The following is a 25,551-nucleotide window of genomic DNA, read 5'->3' on the forward strand; positions in this document are numbered from 1 at the left end:
CAAGCACCACCAGTGATTCTACTTCTGCCAACAGATAAGCAATATACTGCTTGCTCAACTCCACTGAGGAATGCCAAATGCTTGTACTGGGGAGGGGGGAGGAGGGTGTGGCAACTTATTCATGTTCTGGTTTTATCTTCTTCCTCCAAGCTCCCAAGGTGGGTTTCTCTTTCTACATTTTTTGTTCTGCATTTTTGTGGTTGTTTCCTTTTTAATGGTAGGTACTATATAATGCAGATTTTGGTTAATAAAAGTTTGGCGTCTGTTGTTGGCAATTCCATCTTCTCCTCCTCTGTGCTTCTGTGTGGCTTCTTTTACTTGACCTTGAAACTGTTCTTCCATATTAAAATAAGGAAACTTCACTAGATATCTGAAGTTGGAGTGTCTTGCTACAGATGTTTTCAGATGTTTAAGTCTCTTTTGGATAAATTTCTTCTTTTTATACCCCATTTGTGCAATACAAGGTATCTTCTGTATTTGGAATATAATTTGGTCATTAGCACTTTGTCCTTTCATGCAAAAATCTTCCCCGACAGAACAGGAGACAGCTTCTCCCTGGTGTCTGGTCACCATTTATTATCCAACGAATCTGAGACTAAAGCTGGAGAACAGCTCATGGGCCATGACCTAGAGACAGTTCAATTCAGTAGTTAGGGGAATTTCACATGAAATCTGAGCTCTGTAGATAATTTCTTGGCATGAAATCAAATATCCTTTTTTCTTCAGATCCCTTCAGAACAGCTTCCTATATCTGCATCAACCCCCTTGCCTTGCTTACAAAATGTAATGCTGATTTCCTTCCCTCTCCTGCTTCTCAGCAATGAAACAACATTACATATAAAATACACTAACTGTGCAATGAAATTTCAATCCATTTCAAAGTGAATTGCATAAATCTCAAAACTAAATCTCTCTTAAATCTGTCCAGATTTAAAATTGAGATCGAGACACAAAATTATTCTTTTGCTAATTTAAAATATATGTTTTGTATTTAATTTATCTTACATGAAAGTTTCATTTCCTACAGTGGCACAGACAGGATAAACTGGTCGACCCATTAGATAGATGCTTAGAAGAGAAGCTTTTACCCCTCTCACAGAACAAGAGCAATTTCAACCCTGAAGGGAACTGTGTGGTAGCAGCTTCCCATGCCCTCCTGTGGTGCCTCTGTGCCTGCATCTGCCTGCCCAGTCCCATCTCTGCAGGGGAAATTCCTTAGTGGAAGGGCCTGATGTTCGTGTGCCTCTGCCTTTCACCTGCGAGTCTCCCTGCAAATTCTTTCTCTTATCCAACTGTCTCTTTCCTGGATTGTCTTTGCAAGTCTCTCTCTGCCCAGCCATACTTTAAGATAGCTACAAAGGCAAGGGCTAAAAAATCTGAGTCTTGGGTGACCCACTCTGGCCATCTCTCACCTCACTCATTTTTTGAAAGCCCACGATGTACAAATAGTATGAGAAAAGTGCTTGGTTTCTAAACACCTGCCAAATGCAAGTCCTGCACTTTCAACTGCCAGCACTGCATTTAAAATGTACTACACTAAGCTGTGAACAAATAGATTTCTTTAACAAACAAGTTCAACACAGGGATAAATCTGTCACAGCCATAAATCATCTGCAACCTCTCTCTAATGAGAACATGAGGCCTTAAGACTATGCAGGATAACTTTCTGCTCAGCTGGTGCACTAATGAGCAGAAATTTTTGCTCTCACAGAAAAGAATCCCTATGAGGATGAAAAATGTGTGCGCATGAGAGCTAACACACAGAAATGTTGAAGGTCATCAACTCTAGAAAACTTCCATTGTATTTCTTCCATTTATTTTTCTTCTGAAAGTTATTTTCTGTGCTTCTATTTCAATTATGACTGGTTTGACTAGATCAAGTTGAAAAAGCTTCTATTAATGCCTGAGATGGAAGCATTTATTTTCAGAGGAAAGAAATTAGAAGGAAATTATTTTTGCTAAGGAGTGTAAGTGCACTGAATTGTGAGTGTCTTCCTCTGCCTGGGCTCAATTCCCTAGATTATATAACCATTGTGTTCAGTACCAGCATGATGAGATCTATGAAGAGGAAGGTGTTAATACTCTTTACCTCCATGGCCTCCTACATTTGGCGGTTTTCTACCAGCATCCCCTTTCATGCCTAAATTAGGACTGACCACCACCTGCTATCACATTTTTAAATGCCATCAAAATAGCACCAGAGGTGTTAAGAGCTGCCTGGTGCATCACAAAACTCCACTATAAAACTTCTCTTTGACTTCCTCCTGGCTGTTTGCTGTTCTATTATGGAATGCCCTGCATCTGTCACTTGCAAATGATCTGTCACCTTTCCCAGAAAGGGGCTTAAGAGCAATCTAGTTTGTGATTTTTATCAGCCAGGAGATTCATCTCAGTACTTGTCCAATTTTGACAGTTCTCCATATGAGTTTGAAGCAGTATATCTTGTTTGTTCAGCATCCCTTTGAAGTGATGTTCATTTCTCAAATTCCTCTGAATTGGAGATGGTAACAGCATATTGTGATTTACACTGGAGGAGCAAACCCCTTATTTATACTTCAGATCTGTGTCCAATATACAAAGATTAATACTAAACAAAGCTCGTCCTGTAGTCAAGCAAGTTTAGGCTTTCTCACCTAGCAGCTCATACAGTAGCTCTGTTCCAGCTTCAAACATAAGCACTGCTGCTAATTTTGACTACTTACTTTCCTTCCACTTCTCTTCTGAGTTTCCCAGGTTAGCCTGTTCTCACTGTAATGACTGCCACACAGAAGCTAAGTGTTTCAGAAAGCAAGATTTCTAGCTTTCTAATTATTGGTTTCCTTTCTCAATTATTTAAATACAAGTTATCAATACTATTATAATACCCTCAAAAACCTAAGATGGCATGTTATTTTACAGATACCAGCCATGAAAATACTGCAATAATGAGTAACAGGGCAGGATTTCATTCATTTTTTTCTTTGTATTCCTTGCCATTACATTCTGCAATCAGTTAAATTTAGTGCAGGGAGGATGTGTGTTTAAATATACCCTGATGAACATGTCTTCCGGGACTGAAATAGTAATGCAATCTTCCCTATTTACTCTAGCAGATATTTTTAGTGCTGCTGCTCACTAGTTTTTAACCTAACTTCAAAACAGACTCTTCAGATAGCATTCCTTTTCAATATTTTTGTTGCCAACTTTTTAGCTTCTATGGCATAGTTAGCTTTTGTTTAAAATGAGCCAAAAAGTACTTATCTAATGTTATGTAGAGAAAAGCACAAAATCATGAAAAGCACTATATGCTTGGATAGTTGAGGACATACATATCTGTAATGCTTTTTCTCTTGCCCCATGGTGAATAGCTACCTTTCTTCCCTACATTATTAAAGCTGCCATTTTTAGGCTTTTAATTAAGAGTGCAGTCTAAAGCAGAGCATGCCAGCTATATTAAGGGAATTTTATCAAACACAGTACAAACACAAGCAACAAATAGCATAAAATTAAGAAACAAAGCCCCAAACATTAAGTGCCTGATATATTTGGTACCACCTGACCTGATCAAATCTCTGGTACAGGAGTCTTTAGCTAGCTCACTAGTGAAAATATAGATGCAGCTACACAGATGTTCATGCAATTCTCAAGGAAGCTGTATTTAAAATAAAATTGAAACACACAGGAACTAAAGGACAGAGCAAAAACATCTACCCTATGGCTATGTGGCAGTCAAGATTGATAGAGGGTTAACTGAATCTGAAAAGCAGGCAGTCAGACAGCATTTAGAAGCAGACAAATTTGACAATGAACTAGTGACTTGGTCACCTAACTCTCATTAAATAGGATAACCGGATGGTCTAGAAGGGTTTTCTGTGTATATTAAGGCATCAGCAGAGATACATTGTAAGAAATTAGCAACCTAAACTCACCCATTAAATCTAATATTAATGAAATCAATCATTGGCTCAAGCTTTATACGTGATTTTAGTCCAAAACAAAACATGGAGCTGACAGGACTTGTTATACCAATGCAGCCCACTAGAGGTCAAGTTACAACCAGAAGTTTAAAATATATTTAGTAATAAAGGGCAAAATGTAGGCCACCATCCTCATGTATTACTAGATTCATTCAGGGTGCCACATGTATCACAGATCCTTTAGAACTTTTGTTTAGAACCAACATAAAAAAAACTCTTAATACAATGTCTTGTGTACAGAGATAAAAAACACATTAAATAATTGTTCCCATAATGCATTAATTAGATGGACCGGATTATTGGATTGGAAAAATTTCCCTTAATAAAATACCATGGTATAAAGTCTGTAAGTTCAGTTTTAGACCAGCTATGTTGCTTAAAAACAGTGATAAAGGCAAACAAAACTAAAACCAAAACCTCAAGACTTGATATGTCTGTTACAACAGAAGAACTTTATTTCCTCTGTGTAAAAGACACATAGTATCACACATCTGATCCTACAGAAGGACTACATCAGAATCTTATAAAACAAAGCATACATAAATACATATAAATACAAACTTGACAAAAATGGAACATCTCCACGCCTAATCAGAAGTCCTGTAATAGCACATTGTGAATAAAGAATGCCTTAGATTTGAGTGTTTTCTAAGCATTTGATATCTTGAGTGCATGATGTCCAGATATAAATCAAAGGTGTCTCATGAACGCCCATCCTTTGTGCAGTAGGAGGCACATCTAATAGAGCTGTCAGTCAGCTTTGTAAAGCTTCAATTTAAACTTATCTATTTCCCATGTCATTCTTTCCACTTGGAGAAACAGAAATGTTTGCAATTACAGCCTTCTGACTGCAGAACAGTTTCCTGACACAGAGGTAACCTAAAGCATCTATCCAGCAAAATTCCACTTAAAATTTTATAGGAAGCGGCAGCAGCTAAGACAATGTCCCCAGAGAAGAGTAAGAAGAGATGAGCGGTGAAAAACTGTGCTTGCTCACAATTTCTGTAAGGAATCACATTAAACAAAAACCCCCAAACAAAGTCTCCCAAAACCAGAAGAATAAAATGATAAAGGTCAGCTTTTGCCTTTCACTTCTGTACGGGAAGAAGACCATTAATGATTAGACAGCATCATATCAGAGGTACCCTCTGAATGGTTCAAATTGAGCTGCAAGTTGTGTCACATTTCCTGGACACCCACGAAGAGAGACAGACCTAGTGTCAGCCTAAAGATCACAGTCTATAACCCACAGCCACTGGATTAAACTGCTTTCATCTACTCTTTCAGCTTCACTGGCTCCAGATGCCTAACTTCCACTGTAACAAAGGTGGCATAAGGCAACTGCACAAAGAACACAGTTCTCTTTGGATTATGTACTAAAAGAATCAGCGCTCTCCAAAGACTCCAAGTTGTTTTACTACATCTCACCTCCTCAACCATATGCTTGACTTTCTTCTGCTGGCAGTGGACCATGTCATCCAGATGCTTGATCCGCTCTCTCAGGCTGGCTGCTGCCTCCTCCAAATGCTGCGACCTGGCAAAACATGCAAGAATCAAGGCTGTAAATGGGGAGCTATGCAGTATAAGCTGAACAAGAACACCCCCCACAATCCACCAAGAATCAGGACAGGCAAGTCAAATTGCACTGACAGATGTGACAGATGTCAAATTGTCCAAAGTACACTTTAATGAGATCTTAGTCCAAGTGGCCACCTCCACCCAAGTTGTCTCACCTTTATGTATGCAGTCTTGCATACTGACATGCTTACTCAGAGCCTGAAGTGCTGACAAATAAACAATGTGACAAAACTCATCTCAAGATGTATTTTCCTTTAGTGAAAGGCTTTGAGACAACTAAATCTTTAGCTTCAGAGGGACCCATTTAGGCTGACTTACTTACTACTACCTGCAAGCATTTTGGAAATGTATGCTAAACAAAGGAAGCAGGTCTGCTTTCAAAACTGTCTTACTGCAGGGGAGCCTTGAGTCAAGAATTTGGCAGAGCTGCCAACTGCAGCAGAATGCTAACTGGAAAAACATTAACTCCTCAACAGTCAGCAGGAATGCTATGAATGGTTTAAATTTGTGCATACAACTCTTCAGATAGATTCTGCATTTCTTCAAATCTGTTTAATACAGAAAGTGAACTCCCACAGAACTCCTGCCACAAGTTGGCAGCTTATCAGAAAAGTAGCTTTAGAATATGCAAGGAAACAGCAGTGAAGCTTTTCCATAAGTTTTTGTCTCTTTGGCCATGGGAGTCTTCATTTTTATCTGAATGCCCAATTCTTAAAATTTGTCAAAGAAAGCAATCGCTTGCTTACAAAATAAACTGCTGTACTCCTAGGTTCAGGACTGGACAGAATTTGAGAATGGAAGGAGGGGAATCAAAAACAAAAAGGCTTTTTTCATCTTGGTCTGTTCACAGCAGGAAAAAAAACTGTTAAAGCTGCAAATAGAAAAACCATTCTAAGACTAAGCAGCAGATGGCAAAGTGTAAGACATGATTCCAGTGAATGACTGAATTGTATGCTGTTTCCCCCCAAAAGAGCCTCTATTAACAGTGAAATACTCTGCAGAAATGGAACTGCAGCACTTGGACAGGGACTCAAAAAAAATCAAAGCATTACTGTAGGTTTTTCAGTTGTGCATATTAAGATCTCACAAAACATTAATTGATACTGTGACTGCAATTATAGCACATATTTTATATCTCATTGGAAGATTCAGGATCTTAAGCAGTGATAGCAATGGAGAAATGGAACAGACATCCTTCCTAAGATGGAGCTCGAGTGTCTGATAAGGTACAGACAGGTAGAGAGAGCTTAAGAATAAACCAGCATCATCTGAACACAGATTTATTGCTGGCATGGCACAGATTGCCACTGGGAGCTTGCTTGCATTGCACAAATTCCTGCCTTTACCCTTTTACTGCAGTGTAATTTTTCAGACTGAAAAGGATTCACTGAAGCAAGTGGAGTCTGTATTATTCAGAGGTAAAGGAAAACAGCAATTATCTTTCATCTCCATATTCTATGTTGTATGCAAGCGACATCTGTTCACTTGAAGTTATTATTTTCACAGGCTGCTGTGAAATGCCATTCTTACTCTGAAACCAGAGAAGCTGGTCACAGATCAATACAAGGCCCTGAGTAGCTCTCAGCAGGGACCTCCTTTTATATTAATGCTTCCCAAAGAACAGCAGGAAGCACAAAACCTTAAAACTGAATTTCTGGGTGCCACAGAACCATAAGAAGTAATCAAGTATTATTACTCAGTTTCTGGTTATAATTCATCTTTACCCACTCAAGCAGTGCCATATAAACCCTTGAGTTTAGGTAGTGAAAGCATTCATAGTCAGGATCAATCTCCTCTGAATTTGAGAATGCAGATTTAAGAAAAATGTAAACCACAGCTTGTTCCATCTACAATGGACTCTGCACATTTGCAAACAACTTTTCAGAAAAGATGCATGAAGGTGGTCATTGTTGCAAAAAATAATTGTATTGATATTTTACATATAAATAAACCTACATTCAGATGGACAATCCTTATCACACTGTAGCTTTAAAGTTAGAAAAGGCAAAATTTAGATGCCTACAAAACCAAAGGAACCCCTGAAGTTTCCTAGCTGGAGTAGAAGTTCCACAGGCAAGTCATATCTCACCTTTCACTGTCAGAGTTGCTTTCAGATTTTGCTCCAGATATTTGTAGTTCATGTAATTCAAGTTGTTTTTGCAGCTGGTGACGTTCCTAAACAAGAAAAGTTCTCATTCAGTTCTCCGTGTATCAAAATGTAAAGGCTTCCAAAAGCATATTTCATTGCAATTCAAAACATCATTGTGAAATTAAAATAGAAACTGATTAAACAAAATTCATGCGCTTCATATAGTCAAGCAGCACAGAATATGTAATAATAAAATCAATTTCCCAGCTATGCATGGAAACAAGATCAGTTTTCAATTTCCTATATGAAGATGTATGGATGTACTTGAAATTTAATTTTTTCAACAAAAATATGAGTCATCAGAATCTTTAACTACATAAATGTCAAATTGTCCACATTATCACTCCAAAAAGATCTCCCAGTCCAAGGCTGAGATAAAAGGCACTGCTACATTTTCTTCCTCCAGAGTAGTCCTGTTTATTTTTAAATGCCCATCAGCACAGTGCTTCTGAAGATCTATGAGGATTTGGGCTCTGAGTCAAACAAATTAACAGAGAACTGTGTGTTATCCAGCTTGAAGGGAATTTAAGAAGCATTCAGTCTCACTGGGTAAGTATCAGCCAGATAAGAGCAGATTAAAGAACTAACGTGAAGGAATTCATCTGTACTAGTGAACTGCACTGCAATCGTACATTCACTAAATAATACTTAAAAGTTGTAGGCTGAAGCCCAGGTGAAGTTAATGGAGACACTACAGGGGCATATTAAGCTAAGTAATTTCTCAGTGTAATCATCAATTCTACTAATGGATTTGCAAGCATTAGACAAAAGGGGCTCAATGCACATTAGACTAACCAGTCAAGCCAACAAGCCAAGCTCACAAAAACGTATTTCTCAGTAGATACTTATATTAAATATGCATTACAATAAAGTGAAATCTGTGGGAAAAAGCCCACTTCATTTGAAAGAGCAGAAGATTGTACTCCCTCCATTGACTAAAACTCTCTGCTCCTGTATTTGAGATAGTGAGGCGCGAATCTTTGAAGATAATGACATGCCTGCTATTGAATGAAATGAGAAATGTCAAAGTAATTCCAAGACCATTTCACAGTCACTGCAGCCAGGGCTGTGCTTGAGCTTCACATTCCCCAGCAGCTCCTCCTGGTTGGTGAGAACAAGGTCCAGAACAGAACATCTCCTCACTGGCTCCTCTATCAGCTGGAGAAGGAAGTTATCATCAACACATTCCAGGAACCTGGATTGCTTACGCTGTGCTGTGTTGTCCCTCCAAATGATATCAGGGTGGTTGAAAATCCCCATGAGGGCCAGGGTTTGTGAACAAGAGGCTGCTCCCATTGTCTGTAAAGGGCCTCATCCTTTCAGTCCTCCTGGCTGGGTACCCCCAACTCTAATGTCACCTGTCCCTGCCTTCCCTTTAATCTTGACCCTGTAGGTTCTCCATCAGCTTCTTGCCCATCCCCAAACAAAGCTCTGTGCACTCTAGAGACCTACCACAACAACATTTCTAAGAGATTCTGGGTCATTTATGATTGTTCCTTGATTAGGCTTAGGGCACCTTGCGCACTGAAGGGACACTGAATGGTTTTTAATTTCTCTCTATAAAATAATGATTCACTTCCTAAATAAATGCTGCCCTGTAGGGACCACCAGGAGGAGAGAATCTCCTCATCACAGGGTCTCTATGGCAGTCCAGGTGCATTTACTGATAAAATAAATACAGTAACTAAGATGCAAACAGCAATGGTATGTCACTCAGCAGTAGAAGAGTAACAAGTGACATTTCCTCCATGCACTTGTGCATTTCCTCTCAAGGCAGCAATCAGCTCTCAATACCTCTTCCATGCGTTCAATCAGCCGGTCCAGCTCACCAATTCTCTGGTCTTTCTCCTGTATGCTTGTTTCTGTGATCTGCATCTTCTTGTTTGCCTCTTCAATAGCCTTCAGAAGCCGATTTGTTTCCTCCTACAAACAAGAACATTTACAGTCATATTAGCAGCTAATTCATTAATGAGGAATATTTATTCTTTTCAGCTATAGGGCCAGGTTAATAGCTCTTAAAGAGCTCAAAGCTTTTCACTACACCTGCTCAGAAGTCTGCAAGAGTTAAGACCTTAGAAGTGAATTATATAGAGCAAAAGATCGGGGGTACTTTGAAATACACAGGTATTAGTAAAGCATCATTATGACAATACAAGAGGAACTTTTACCCATTTCTTAGATAGCTGATTTCCCTTCCCTTGAGAATGCTATTAAATATAAGCATGAGAAAAATACGCTGCTGCAAAAGACAGCTTTCTGAACACCATAGTTTGCCACGTTCAGCTTTGTACTTTCCTTACATGTAAAGTGATATAAATGAAAAGGAACATCTATCTTCAATCTCCATCATTATCTGCCTCTATAATTTTTAAAAATGCAACAACTGACTGCTCATAGAAAGGTTTTACTTGGGGGTGAAGGGAAATTGGGGGACAGGAGAGTTCTTGCTCCAGTAGCCTCCAGTTGTTCCTTTTCTCCTTCTTACACTGTCACTTAAAATTGTACGTTGTATTTTCCTTTTTTAGAGAATCAGAAGTTAAAAAACCTACTTACCCTATTTCAGATTTTGAAATCTAGATTATCACTGACATTACTATGTTTGAGCACATATTTTTCTTAGTTCTACAACCCCAGAAGTTTGGAAAGCTTTGTAATTATGGCACGACTAATCACAGAGACAGAAGTGAAGGAACACACATCAATTGCAGAGTATGAAGAGATTGAGAAACGACCTACAAGCTAAGCACTGCTCTTACAGACTGGCTGTACATACCAGGAGCATTTCTTTCTCAGCCTTGTGTTTCTGTTCCTCTTCTCGCATTTTTTCCTCAAACTGACTGTACAGCTTTCTGGTCATCTCTCTCATGACTTCAGCATTGGCTTCCTGTGATGATTCCACCTATGACAGAGGAAGATTGCCCCATCAGTTAGTACAGTATTGCTGGCAGCAGGACAGAATTCACATGATGAGAAAATAGGAGTTTGAAGTTAAGCTCCCCCTTGTTATAAATCTGACGTTGCAAAAGTAGATTTCCATTTGCATCAAGACCACTTACAGCATTCTGCCAGTATTCATGCAATTTGAATCTGTAGAAGTTACTGTTCCATCAAATTCCAAGTTGTCTGAATTTAGCTCATTTAGTCATTGCTTATCCAAGATCAGGCCATGCTTCTTTGCTCCTGCCATAACAGCCTCAAAGCCACTTAGTTTGTTTCCCCATTGAAACAATACTGTCTCCCCCTGCTCTACTGAAGTATGGACTAGAGATGGACTAGACTTAACTCCTTTTTCTAAATGACCATGAACACTCAAAGCAATACTTTATTGCAGTACCCTCCCTGCTCTCTCTTGGTTTTTCACATACTGTTCTTTGTGTAGGCATAAGAACTGGGGTAACCATGAAGCTAAGCAATCAAACTGAAAATTAAAATTCTCAGGTGTGTAGAAGGGTTAATTTTTAACAACAGAACCATAAACTTTACTAGAGCTACAGGGAAGAGGGCAGGATGGTAATTCAGTGACTGCATTTCCTGCTGTTGACTGAAAACACTGACTGAACCACACCCTCAGTCATTTAGAATATTCACAGTTTAGGCCCCTCTACTGCCTAAACCACAATAAGAGTGAAGTAAAACAGCTAGTACAAGACTTAGTTCTCTTCCTAGAGATGCTGTGAATCAACCAATGTTAGAGTGAAATGCTGTGGGTGCTACAAAAGTGACAGGAAGAGGAGGAATAAAGTGTTCCCTGCTGAGCACCACACTTAGCACAGCTACAAAATACAGAGTTCTGATTATTATGGTTTTGGGTTGGATAATTTTTCTATTTCAAGGACCAAAAGGTTTAGTATACGCTTGGATTCATCTTGCATGGCAGAAACAAGCTTGTTTAGTACCCCGTAGAAAAACAACAGTGTATTTCATTATTGGAAAGGGATGAGCCCTGAAGGACTCCTCTTGTCCTCCTATTGTCCCCTTTTGTCATCTCACCTAGGCCAACCCCGGGGCACCTGCACTTTATGAGAGGGTGTGGAGTTAAATGAACCTTCCACATTTTAGGAAGCCTGAAAGAATTGTGTCATTTAGAGAAAGCCAATTATTAAACCCCAGATTCCTGAAAATACACTGAACTGGAACGGGATCTCTGGCCTTTTATCTCCATCATTCCTTTCCTTATACCTTGAGCAATGAGGACAATAAAAATAAGTGTCAAAAAGTATGATGTATCAGGGCATCTGTTAAAATACACTTAAGCAACATCTCCACTCTAAGTTATTACAGATTTATGAATAAACCAAACTTCCTTAATACGACCCATAGGTGTGTTCACCACCCAGAATGTAATCATGGTACACAGTAGTTACTGCTTTTCAACACTAACCTCCCAGATCCCACACCATCCTCTTACATTCACTCCTACAATCAATTCCCACATGCCTTGGCACCTTTTGAAATACAATTTTGTACTCAACTGTCAAAGACAATAATGAGGTATATTATTCACTAACTTGGTACTAAAACTGAAAGAGTGAGGGCAAAATTTACACTTTTGCTGTGTAAATGCAGGGGCATGTATTCTGCAGAGCTTAACATGCTTGAAGATAAACAAGTCTTAATGCATTCAGTTGAACTGAGACTTCAGCTGCAGTTCCCTGCTCTTAGAAGCAGACACACCTGACTTGCTGGGGCATGCCCTTACTATTATAGTGAAGCCTGAATTTCTGTCTTAAAATCTTAGTTGCATCATCTTTGCTTCTGTTACTTGGTTTTTCCCTCTTTATTTCCTGCTGACAACAGCAGGTGGAAAACACAGCTACTTGATAGCCTGTAGAACTTCACTGTGAGAGGAAAGCAGAACATGAAATGCACTTATGTTTTCTCATTTAACCATTCATCACTGAGCATGAGTGCTAGTCACTAGCAAAACAGCCAGAAAGAAACACCTTCTCTGACAAAATTAAACATGAGCATAGCTGCAGTCTCCTTAATTTCAGAAACTTTACCAAAAATAATAACCAGTTTTTCAAAACTTTACAAATTCTGATTTAGTACTATATCCAAATTGGTCTACTTTGAGCAATTTTAACAGACACAAAGGTTTCTGGGGAGGGAGGGTGTGTTTGTTTTATTTGGGTTTTTTTGTGGGCTGGTTTTTTTTGAGATTAAAGCAATACATTAGCTGATGAGGGGAGAATATGCTCAAGCTTTCTGTCATATTAAACCTTGCAGTTTGTGTTTTATTTCCCTGCGTTTCTCTGAAAGAAATAGCTTAATTCTCTTTTGAAGATGCTTGCTGTTACCTGCTGACCACACGCTCCTAAGACTTAACAGACTACCTATTAAAAATGGTGCAATACCAAAGAAAATCAACACCAAGAATTAATGTAGCAATGTGAAGAGTTGTAATACTCCTTCACTTAATAGGAATGGACGCTAATAACCATTTAATGGTTTGAATTTTCACCTGTCACCATCTCTGATGTTACATCCCATGTTATGGGAAGACTGCCTGTCGCCAGCTGACATTCTTTGTTATTAAACCAGTATTGATTCACAGGAATAAGTGAGCTCGAGGGCATGACGAGGGCATGAAGAATGAAGAACTCTTTATAGATAAGGCCAAGGAATTCATTTAGCATCCACCTAATGCCCTTACTGTGCAGTATTTTAGAGTTTATATACCACACCTTTAACTTCAGTAACTGATTTTCAATTTGCGCCGTTTCCAGTTGCTTTTGCTTCTCTCTCAGCTTTTCCATGGATTGCTCATGTGTATGTTTTAAATTCCTTATTTGTTCCCTTATGTCAGTGTTCTCCAAAGTAACATCCACTAGAGTTTTCTAGAAGAAAGAGGCAAAGAACATATTAAAACTCAGAAATAATTTGATGAATTAATATAGTCAAGAAATTATAAAATAGCACATTTAAAGGGCTTCCTGACATATTAATGCAGTGTGAACAGTTTTGCAAGTTTTAACATTTAAAATTACAGCTTTTGTTGTTGCTAGAAGGTGTTTTCCATGAGGAGTATACTCAGTGAAATGAAGTCCAGGAACACTATTAAAAACAAAGGAACATGGATACATTTCATTATGAGCAATCTTCCCTTCTCTCCGAGGGCCTTGCCATGCATACAAAATGAAGTGGACTGAAAACAAGAGAGTAATGTGCAAGAATGTAACATTCTTGTTAGGTACAAGAAAGCAGGGACATTAAGTTGTTCAGCTCAGATATATGGGAATTTAGAAGTCTTTAAAAAAGAAAATTCACTCCCACCTTGTACCTCCCTCTGCATTTCACAGGTATGTAAAATCTCATAAATGTCTAGCATCCAAACATGCTACTTCATTTCTGTTACCAATTGAAGGCAGAACTAAATCAGGAGATGCACCATTTTGCACTACACAGACCAAATCACATTTTCACCTTAGATCCCTCACAGAGAAATGACTTGTGGTATTAATCTGCTGCATAACAATATCTCTGTATATCTCTTTATTGTAAATTATTTTTAATTCTTCCTGTGTTTTAAAAAAACAGGAACTTCTGGAACATTTTGTTTCCTAAATTAGGTGCTTTAGATATCCAAGCCAGTACTTTATGGTGTTGCTTAGTGATAGAATCTGTATCTGTCATCCATGTTTTCTGTATGCTTTGAAATCCATGTTAGAAAAGACAGCGGTGAGCTGGGAAGCAGCTATGAAGATGTACCTGCAAGTCTATTGATGCTGATGTCAAGGAGCTGTTCATTTCACTAAAGCTATCTAAGGCTGCAGCCTGCACTCGCACATGATTCTCTAAGGATTCCTGATGAGCATTTGTCACCTGAGCAGGGAAAAAAACAAAACAAAACAAAACAAAAAGTTTTATATAGAGTAACGATCAAGTTTACCTATTCTTTCCAAGAGAGCTACAGAAGAGAAAGAAGCCAAGGTCGTTTTCACATCACTAGGATGCTTAAAATGTATAGGCCTCAAAAGTATATTCTCACAAACAAACAAACTCAAATCCAAATGATCTAGCAGAAATAAGGCAAAAGTATCTAAGTTTATTGTTAGTCTGCAATCACTGTATAAGCTGTTCTTTTTGAAAGGACAAGAGGAAAATTGGCAGCTGTCTATTCAGAAACACTATATACATAGAGTGGGCAGATTGTAAAAATTCAGAGCAGAAAGCAGAAGAATGCAAGAAATAAGGAAATCTAGAACTGTGAATTATAGAAAAGCTTTAATTAAGAAGGAACTGACTAATCAGGTACATAAAGAAGCAACATCAAGAAGATTAAACAGTACAAAGCAGGGAGGGGAAGCAGAGGGCTCTGTTGTGTGAAAATTAGTCATTTTCAGATATGTACACACAAACATGCTTAAAAACTGAAGGGGGGGAGGGGAAAGACACAAAATGACATCATTTAAGAAGAGACCAAAACCCAAACAGTGTAAATAATTTTGAATGATCCAATAATAAAGAGTAAAAGAGTGTTACTAATGGAAGCCAACCTAGCTCACATTCTTAGATGGACCAGATTTGTCTCTTGATAAAAGCAGAAGAACACCAGGGATTGATACAGGGGACAAGTGTGTAGTAACCAAGCTATACACAGATTAGGTCAGCATAGAGAGTAGAGGCCAAGTAGTCGCTGTTAACCTTCTAAAAATGTTTGCTCACGTAAAACAAATGAAAGCAGAAATGCTTTGGATGGATTAAGAAAGTTACAAAGCAAGAACTTGTGTGAAGAAGCCCAGGGCAGGATATTGGAAGAACAAATTTCAAACAAACTTTATGAACAAAAAGTTGTCCTGGAAATTGGTAAGAAAAAAACACAGTGATTGAAAGCTGAAGCAAAGAGTATAGAAAGGATTTTAAACAGGACTAGCAAAGAGCACAGAAGACAACAGTCATATAAAACCAAAATCAGCTCCCAAATAACTAACCAAATAAAAAGCTCATGTTATTAGGAAGAACAATACTTGTGCTTCCTTTCAGGCAGTCTAGAGTATTTAAAAAAAGGGAAGGATATCCCCAAATGCACCATTTATGTCAGAAGGAAGCTTCATGAACTGCTAATTTGCCGCAGAACTAGATATTCTGTCAGAGCTGGTCAGAAACCCTTAATTAAGGAAGAATTTCTGACTCATGCAGGATTTCTACTGGTCTGACAGAAGCTCTGTAAGTGCAGGATATCATCACTGCTATTCAGTCAAGATCAGCAGCAAAGGCAACAAAGCTGCACCTGAGTCAGCATTTACCACATGCATGCTGGGGGGAGAGTGAGCCTTGTTGGCAGCATTATGACTATTTAACACAGTTTGCAGAAATTGAGTTTTCTCTCTCTTCCTCTCAGGACAGGGGGCTTTTTTAATTTCTCTTTTTTTGACATCAGTTGCACAGAATGAAAGTGCCAGCTTACAGCAAGTTCTGATTTTTGTACCTAATACAGCATGCAGGGAACTGACAGCCTCCAAATAAGGATGGCAGAAGGGCACAAGTCAAGGTCCCAGTCCCTTGAATTTAGAATACTTTTATTGCCAAAGCTTCCTCTGAACCAGGGCTGTGAAAATCAATGCTGAACAAATTCAAAGCAAGTTTTCAGATTTTCTGGATAAAACAACTCAGCAGTTTAATATGAAGGCTATTTTTACAGAGTGCAACAGCTTTCATTGGTAAAGCAGCATGCCAGAAAAAAGTCAGATCACTGAATGACCATTGAAATGTTCCATTAAAAAGCAAAAGGTAAGTAATTTTTAGCACTTCAACACTTATGAATATTGCTACTTCTTTTACTTAGTGTTCAAACAATAGTCAGTAAAACAGAGCCAAGTATTGAAATGACTCCAAGTTATCAGTTTTCCTAATTATCAATGTTATTTAATCGATTCACCTGGAAGCTGTTACATCCATCTCCACTCTAATTACCAAAACACACAGGTATCAAGATCATTCTTTTGTTTCCAAGAATTTCCAGCCAATTTAATTTCATTTGCAAAAGCGTCCCTGTCCTGCTTTACCTTCCTGGATGGAATAATAAATAAAGAGAGGAAACTACAGATGTCGCATAAAACAGTGAACTGGAGTGCTTTGGGAGATTAGTTCTGTTCTGTTAAAGCAAAAGAAAAGTTTCTAGATAACACTGGGTTAGTTATTCCCATATGCTTCCCCTGCAAATGAATGGATACTTACTTTCAGTTCATTTGTAAGCTGCTGTATTTTTCGTTTCATTTCATCATATTCACCATACATTTTCTTTCTTACTTTTTCCAGAGTTGCTCTCACCTGGTGTCATAAAAATCAAAGGCCTTTGTCAAAATTCTGGATTATATTATTTATATATAGCAGGACATTATTTTATTCTCTATGTTCTTGTTACTTTCCATAATGTCCATTGTTAATCTACCACTGCATAACAGCAATCTATTCTCAAGAAAAAGACAAAAACTTAAGTCTCAAGACCTGTCTACATAGGGATGATACAAATAGCTTTCACTATGAATAGTTCTAAATTTCTCTGTACATGCTTAAACACTTGTAAATTAATAATTTAAATAAATTAATTTCAATTAAATATCCATAAGTCATTCTAACCTGATTACTAAATGAATTAAAATTAATTTGATCATATATTTCTTTGTTTCTGGAAAAAAGGGCATGGACTTAATATACCTCCATACTTTTAAAAGTGGTTGGTTTCCCCTGGGTATCCTTTGCAGACAAACACCTTACATTTCAGTCTTCTAGACTAGTATCTAACTAAACAACAAATTAGCTTGCATTTACCAATTCAATTTCAAATCTGAAGAACACAGAACTCAATTTGATTTTAAGAACTACAGATGTAAGTTATTCCTTGCTTTTCTAGAAAAAAAAAAAAACAAAAACAAAACCTCAAAAAAAACCCCAAGTTGGCTTCCAGTTTGGCTTTACACACCACTGCAATCATGTTTCCTACAGCTTACATAATTCAACCTTTTTTTTTCCCTTTCCTCACCTCTACCCAACAGGGGCTGGTTGCAGATCACTCAGGGCAGTGAGTTTACTGTCTCTGCACACTGGGGTGAGGTGGACTTCAGCAGGGGATGCTTTCAGCACCTCTGCACAGAACCCCCCCAGTGCCTCCCAGAGAGAAGGGCACTGGCCACCAAACCTATGCAGAGTGCTCCCTAGCCACGGGCTCCCCTGGGATGAGGAAGAGAGAAGGGAGCTGGAAAGCACTGCTCACCCTGTGCCTCCCCACGCACAGGCACAGGCACAGGCACAGGCACAGGCACAGGCACAGGCACAGGCACACACACACACCCTCCTGCAGGATGCAAACGTGACTCAGGCAGAGGAAGCTGCCAGCAGATCTGACATGGCCCATCATTTTTGGTCTATTTGAGTCAGCACATTCACAGCACAAGCTGAGGACTCTTGTTTAAGACTCTGCTTTTAAAGGCGACCAAAGATCACAAATTCGCAGAGCTGAACACAGCTTCCAGAAGATGGAAGACCAAAAGCCAGCATGTCTTTTCCCATGTCTTTTCCACTTTTTCCTGAAAGCATCAGTACCCTGAACGCACAAGCAAGACATGCAGTTCACCTGGTCTGCCGTGTCCGTCCATAAGGGACACACAGGGGCAGGGAGATGATTGCAGCCCAAGCAATCCCCAGGTACCACAGACAGTGCAGTTCGGGGAGCCGGCCCTGCTGTGTGCCCATTCACCTGTCCCTTGACTCCATCCCAGCAGGGCAGAGAAACTACCCAGGCAGGAGAAAGCAGCCAAGGCAGCTTGTGTGCATCGCCAGCACTGCCAGACCCTGCCGGGCCCTCGCCTCAGCAGCTTGGGAGCGGCGAACACCGGGAGCTGACAAAGTGGGAGCACCGAGGGAGAGAAGCAAGTGCTGGTAGCCACAGAGCCGGCAGATGTGAGGAGCACACACGATTACAGCGCTTTACGCTGCTCACTTGACACGGGGTTCCTCCCTTTTCTATCAACTCGGTTTGCACTTGAATCGGTGTAACACGATAAGCACTGACCAGCAGCATCCTGGGTGGTGAAGGTGGGTAGGAAGAGGTCAGATTGTTTGCCCTGAGGTAATGAGGGTCTTACTGCCACAGCCTGGGAGCCAAAGACTGATGGGCAAAGACATGCTGAGTTTCAAGAACAGAAAAATTCCAAGCAGGATCAGAAATACATTTTTGTTTTTCAGGAGGTCTTCTGCCAACTGTGAAATATGAGCAGGCACAGAGAAAGTAGTACAAAGACATCTTTATTAGGCTGACTATTTTAAGGCTGCCCCAAAATATACCCAAGTGATTTTACTATGTCACCTAATTTAGAAGCCTTTTGAAAGCGGGTGCTTTGGGGACACAGTTCACAGGTACAGAGCATGCTGTTTTCCCAACTCAAATGCTGCCAAGGCCAGCCTCTAGCTTCAGAGTAGGTTCCCAGTTTGAACTGGGATGTTGGGCTAGACATCAGTCATCCCATTTTACTCTCACAGCTCTACATGGATACATGGAAAGGGTATTTAACAAATGTTGAGGTGAAAGTGTAACTCACTTCTTTAATGTAATTCATCTCCTCTTTCAGCTGATCAGCTGACCAGCCATAAACCACCATTTCTCTCTTATGGTTGTTGTCAGTTCGGTGCACAACACCATACACCATCCCATGAGAGAGCTTCCCTGGAGAGATCCCGTTTGGCACATGGTAGAGATCCTAAAATTAAAAAATAAAATAAAATAAAACAAGTACTAGAATAAAAAATTGTGAATAAAACCACAGTAACTTAGGGCCAGGAGAGAAACCAATTATAGTGAAAGCACAACAGTACATATGTATACATATATACAAATCAAACATTTTGGAGCCAACCTGTCAGCCTTCATGCTTTTGGAAAGAACAATGGCCAACTTATAACTGATAAAGAATACAGAAATGACCACTGCCTTCAATGAAAGTCCTGTAGGCACAGCTAGAGACAACAGGCTGGATTTGTACAAGGAGAGGTAGAGGCATGTAAGGAAAGGTTAACTTGGCTTATTTTCATTCACCACCATATGCTACTTTTCTGCATTCTTGCAGAACACTGTCAGGTCTCTAGTTCCCTCTAAACTCTTGCAACAACAGAATTATTCCTCATTTCCCAAACTCTCTGCTGCAGGAAACAAAAATTCACAAGTTCACTCAAAAAACATAGAAAGTTCTAATAAACTGAAATTAAAACCTTCTAGGCAGTGTTCCTTAAAAGAGAAAATACCTGTTTCTCTTACAGATAAATAAAGCAGAATTCCAGTTTGCATTTAAAGCTAAGTAAGAACCTCCAAAGCAATCAAACTCATTTCAGGTCTCCATTTTCTAAACAGAAATGTTGCAGAACTGACATCGGAAGAGCTAAAGCAAAGCTATGAAATAGCATTTATGTGGGTTTTCCAGTGTTATTAAGTACTGTAGAAGGATAAACCTTCTAAATCAAGTCTTACTATGTAAACAGAGGTTGTTTTACAGAGCCAACATTTTTTATTTGAATGATCTGCAGAAATTTGTGAAACACAATAATTGCATGTCTTGCTTCAAGCCACTCTTCACTGACTCCTCTTGCTTATCTCATCAATACACTTAATAAGAAAAATATTCAGGTAAACAGCAGGAATCATTTCCCTCAGCATGTAAACGAATATCTGCAAGGTCAAATCACCACCTGACCTGAGTGCTCATCTCTCCTCCCTTCTAATGGGCCCAGGGAAACATCATTCTGTCACAAGCACCTGAAATTAGTCAGTCCTCAGAACTACTCATTTCTCTTCTTGATTATAAGGAATTTAAACAACTACTTTAGATGAAGACATCCACATAATGACTTTTTAAAAGGGGGAAATATTTTTACTGAATGTGAAATATTTGCAAACTAGGAACCTAAAGATAATCAGTGAGTTCTGAATGGAGAGTTAGAATGAAAAGTTTGGAAACACAGCTGTTACCTATAAGCTTTGCACATTGATTTTGAAGGTCACATCAAGAGAAAAATCAGATGTAGATGGTTTTAATGAACTTATTTTCTTATTCTACATATACGAGATACAGGTACACTTGAGGACATTTAGTACATTGACTTTAGAATATGTTTTGGTTTGGTTTGTTTTTTTGTTCTAAGAATTGTCTAAATACTCTCTTTGACACCAAAGAGAGGCTTAAACAGACGAAGATCAGCATCTTACATCCATCTGCAGCTGCATCCTAGAGATCTCCAGTCCTTACCATCATGGTGAAGAGAGGACACCATCTGCAGCCTAAAGCAACAACACTCTCAGCTTTTAGGAGCCAAACCAACACAACCATGTTGGCAATATAAGAATGAAAACTAAAAGGAAAAATTACTTATATTAAGAAAAATTGACAGAGACAGACATTTGTTTTATATTGTGTCTATCCATGGCACTGACAGATTTTCCTAAAATCCTGTCACTGTAAATACTACATGCTCTTCTTTATCCCATCATTAACAGTTTAACCGTGTTGCTGAAGCTCTGGGTGTGTGTGTGTGCAGGGCTGGGAGGGCAACAGTCACAGGGCAGACACCTGATAAAGAACATTTCAGGCACAGAACAGCAAAGCTGTAAGCCTTCATTTGAAAAGAAAGCTTTAAAACCACTTAATGAAGAAAACATTGGGCAACCAGCCCTACTTACACATGATATAATTTTGCACTTTGAAAACATTATATGCAAAGCTTCATATCCTCAAAATGAGATGTTTCATAATTATGTATTATTGGGGGTTTTGTTTTGCTGTTTGGATGTGCAAAAACAAATGTCCTACACCTCACACTTAGAGAAATACAGAAACCAGATGGGGACATGACTCAAAATTATTTTGTGTTTGTTTGCTTCCAGGGTTGTACAGTTTCCTTCATAGTTCATTGCGGCTCCTCCCCTGCATCTGGAAAAAAGGATTACACACAAGTTTCCATCTTCCTGATAACAGAATGAATAATCACTTTGATTGTTTAGAGGTTACCAAGGCACCAGACTGAATTCATAAATCCATACCCTTTGCCTATGATCACCCATTTTTAATGAGGTGAAAATCTGAATGGCAATACAAAGGTCTTTGTGCCACTGAAACATTAGCAGAATTGTCTAAAGTGTCTGAAGTGCTGTTTGCAGAGTTCTGGCATAAAAATTCTGACCAACTTCTTTATTTTTAGAATATTATGAACACATTGTTCAGGAATGCTTTGAAGGATTCCCCCTCTCCCTCCCCACCCAAGAAAACCTACAAATTCAGACCAATGGGTTTGCAGCTGGATAATCACCCACGGCACTTATGTATATATTTCAGAGAAGAACAGACTTAAATTTACATTAAAAAGGACAGTACATGCAGGATTAGGTACACACAAAGGCAGACTGGTTACATGTCTCTTGCAACAATGCTAAACTTGCCTGTTATCTGTATTTGAACAAGCCTCCTAAAATGCCTTTGTTACTTCTCTTTCAGAAGAATAAAAGACTCTCCATCATCTGTTGACTGTTCCAGTTCCATGTGCTACTTAAAATACAGGATATTGTTTTTACCCTGTCCTTATTCTTCCTTTGTATCATAATCCCCAGACAAGTGCCTGTTAAAATTTCAGTTCTTGCTTGTTTTAAAGATGTGTGAGCCAACAGCTACACAAGTAACTGTTCTCATGTTTCCTTAACCTTTTTCATTGCTATTCTATTCCAGCCATGCCTATCTTCTACTCACCCTTTTCTGTTTAGTAACTCTGAAATTCTTCTCAGTGACCACTAGTTTCAGTGTTCTGTATAAATAGCCAAAAAGGGGCTCACCTGATGCAGTCTCCTCTTAGGAGAAAGGTTACAAACAGAAAACTCTGAATGCAGGGGTGACATGGTTGCTTTGTTTGTTGACCATTTTCTCAATACAGCTTTGTCTCTAAACAAGGCCTTGCTCAGTACCTCAGTTCTCAAATATCTCCACAGAACTGCAGCACTAAGCATGCACTGAGTATACTTCTACCAGTCTGCCTCCTCTCAAGCTACTTCCACCCACCTTTGTCTTTTTGTCCCTTCACTGTTTTTCCCATTTCTGCCTTGCACTCTGTGCTCCCTCTGACACATCCTCTCTCCCCTGCTTCCTTTCACTAATCCTGGATTTTCCACATCCTCAAGAACTACAGAACGGTTTTTTAAAATCAAATACTTCCCATTATTTTCCTCTATGTCCCATACATACCCATTCTCGGAACTCAGATATTTTTCCAAGCAGGTGCTCAACAGTCTCCACTTTTATCTATAGTGAGGCACCTCAGTCAAGATTAACAGTGTAAGTAAATACATGCAAGTATTTAAGAGCAAGTAAATACTATAAATCTAACCAGAATAGAGCTTTAAAATGGAAGGGTACATCAGATTAATCAACCATTGCTGTTTAAAGTCAAAATATTAGCAAAATCCCTTCTAATGTGAGCTAATGATCTGAAAAGTCAGAGTTAGCTTAATAAGTTTGTGAATACATCTTTGTGCCTATAGTCAGTTCTACACAGCCCAAGGTGACACTGACACATCCTGAATCAGCCTCCAGGAACATGTTCTGCCTGTGCTGCAGCAACAGACAGCTGTGCTTGGTGTGATCACACAGAATGTACCAAAGAAACACAGACTGTGTTTACTTAACTAATAAATATTTAAAACAGAAGCCTACACCCCAAGGTTGCAAAAGTCTTGATAATTACCATGCATCCTGTTTATGTCTCTGTCCAAGGAGGCAGCACAAACAGCATGAAGCAGGCGACGACATTATAAAACCAAACCCTAAATGTAAGGTTTTAGCTGTTTTTTCTATGGCCCATGGTTTTATTATGTAAATAACACTGAGGGATGATCTGCTTTCTAATCTACCAGTTTTATAAATGAAAGTCAGACAGGCTCATATTTTATCCTTCTCCCTGCCCCAAATTTGAAAGCAAAAGCACAGAAGACACTTTTATTTTTTCTGAGAAGAAAGGACATCTAATGCAATGCTTAACACAATTCTGTGTTTAGTATCCCTGTGGCCTTAAAATATTCCTGACTCATGGTCTTCTGTTTACCTACACCATCAAAAAAACTTTTAACAAGAATTATATCAATTAAGTGACGCTTTATCGTTTCCCTTAACAGCCACATTCCAGATGATTCTAAAAATATCCTATTATCTTTTACCTGTTCACTAGTTACACAAGGAACAAGCATATCCATGCTGTTACTGAGGTTACATATTTTATCTTCAGTAAAATGACACATTTATAACATTAAGCTCACCAAGAAAAGAAAAGTTACTGTGCTCTGGCAAAAGGGAGCTCTGTTTTTACATCTTTTCATATTTCCTCTACAACCCATGAAAATCGTGGTGCATTTGGGAATGTTTTTTACATTAAAATAGTATTACAGTAGGGAAAATATGCCACAACAGACATGAGTGTTCTTAAATTCATGAAGAATGCAAGAAGTATCACTGAACACAGCCCAACTTTGAAGCTCCTTGGGTGGAGAATTTAGGTGTCCATCACAAAAGAGAAGTGCCAGACATTACACAAATTGATATCTAAGCCATGAAATCTGTACACAGAATGCCAGTGTTTACACATTGGGAAACTAAAATACAACAAATACAGCAGTAACCTCAGTAGTCAGTGGAATTCTTTCTGCATTTTTTTGCATAGTGCTGGTTTTAACAAAGGTGCTGCTTAATTAGTACATGTCAAAAACCAAGTGACCAGTGCTGGAGAGACTGTGAGAAACACTAACACCACCTGTATCAGATGAACCACATTTTTTCAGGCGCAAGGTCTGCTCTGCTGACAGAAGTGGGCTGGCAGCAGCAGAGAAAATAGGCACTGTCCTAGATTCCATGTGCTCCACAGCCCCACGTTCACTGCACTCATATTCTTGAACCAGGCCTGACACAAGTTTCTGCTTGATTCTCACCATCACGTACAGGAGCAAATTCCCCTCCTGGCTTCTTTACAGCCTACTTTTTTTTTTTTTTGCTGGGAAAAAAAAAAGTTTGCTATGCTTCTGTATTCTTGCTTAGGAAGGAAAAAGAATTTTGCTTCTTAGTTGTGATGTTTAAAAAAAAAGAAAAAGAAAATTAAAGTGTTTGAGGATATATGCAGCCAAACTACCAAGTTGAATTTAAGACTAAACACTGTTCAAACTTGGCTGAAAGCCACAGACAGTGAAGTGACACAAATTTTCAGAGTGTTATCTCATTTTCATTCTCTTGTCCACATACCCAAATGAAAAAGAAATGTATGTCTATACACATCTTCACATTCTGCCCTCAAAAGCTTAGCTGCAACTTCCAATGACACTTCCAAATTTAACCATGACAGTGAAAAAAGAGACTGATGGATAAAAATAAACCCAATCCCAAACAGGGACAATACAATTGTCTGGTAGTCCTTGATTATTCAAGTCAAGAGAGGCTTCGGGATATGCAGATTTTGCATACAATCTGCCAAGCACAATATTCCTTTGTACTTCATGGTGAAGTAAACAGCCTCACACTACTGTCACCCATTGTCTATCATGGACAGAAATATTGGAACAGAATCAGAATAGTTTGTGATTTTCTCTACCTAAAGTACTAACAATTCAAACAACCCAACAAACCAACCTCTACCTGTGAATTAAGTTCTTATATGCCTCTTTCAGGGTATCATACTCTAAATATCAGTAGACAAAATCCAACCTGACACAAACTCATTCCCCCTTCAGTTTTTGAGATCAGTCTCTAACTCAGCACCATCTGCCAACCTTTCACAAAAAGCAGGGAGAGGCCACCCTAGTATAGTATAGCCTGCAGCAATTTTCTTGCAACAAAACCACCCAGATCCATAATG

The 25,551-nt window shown here is 38.9% G+C and overlaps 1 protein-coding gene across 1 annotated transcript in view; it reads right to left on the minus strand.

The window, feature by feature from the left end:
* Positions 1-25,551, minus strand: part of MYZAP (myocardial zonula adherens protein) — a 41,669-nt gene that overhangs the window by 7,226 nt on the left and 8,892 nt on the right. The window contains exons 3-10 of the mRNA XM_062501256.1: positions 19,224-19,382; positions 16,864-16,956; positions 14,395-14,508; positions 13,371-13,523; positions 10,457-10,582; positions 9,478-9,606; positions 7,624-7,709; positions 5,385-5,490 (exon numbers count right to left, since the gene is read on the minus strand). Coding sequence (XP_062357240.1) covers positions 5,385-5,490; positions 7,624-7,709; positions 9,478-9,606; positions 10,457-10,582; positions 13,371-13,523; positions 14,395-14,508; positions 16,864-16,956; positions 19,224-19,382 — 966 coding nt within the window. The remainder of the gene's footprint in view (positions 1-5,384; positions 5,491-7,623; positions 7,710-9,477; positions 9,607-10,456; positions 10,583-13,370; positions 13,524-14,394; positions 14,509-16,863; positions 16,957-19,223; positions 19,383-25,551) is intronic.

The sequence above is a fragment of the Cinclus cinclus genome, chromosome 13, assembly GCF_963662255.1.
Source record: "Cinclus cinclus chromosome 13, bCinCin1.1, whole genome shotgun sequence".
NCBI classification, from domain to species: Eukaryota; Metazoa; Chordata; class Aves; order Passeriformes; family Cinclidae; genus Cinclus; species Cinclus cinclus.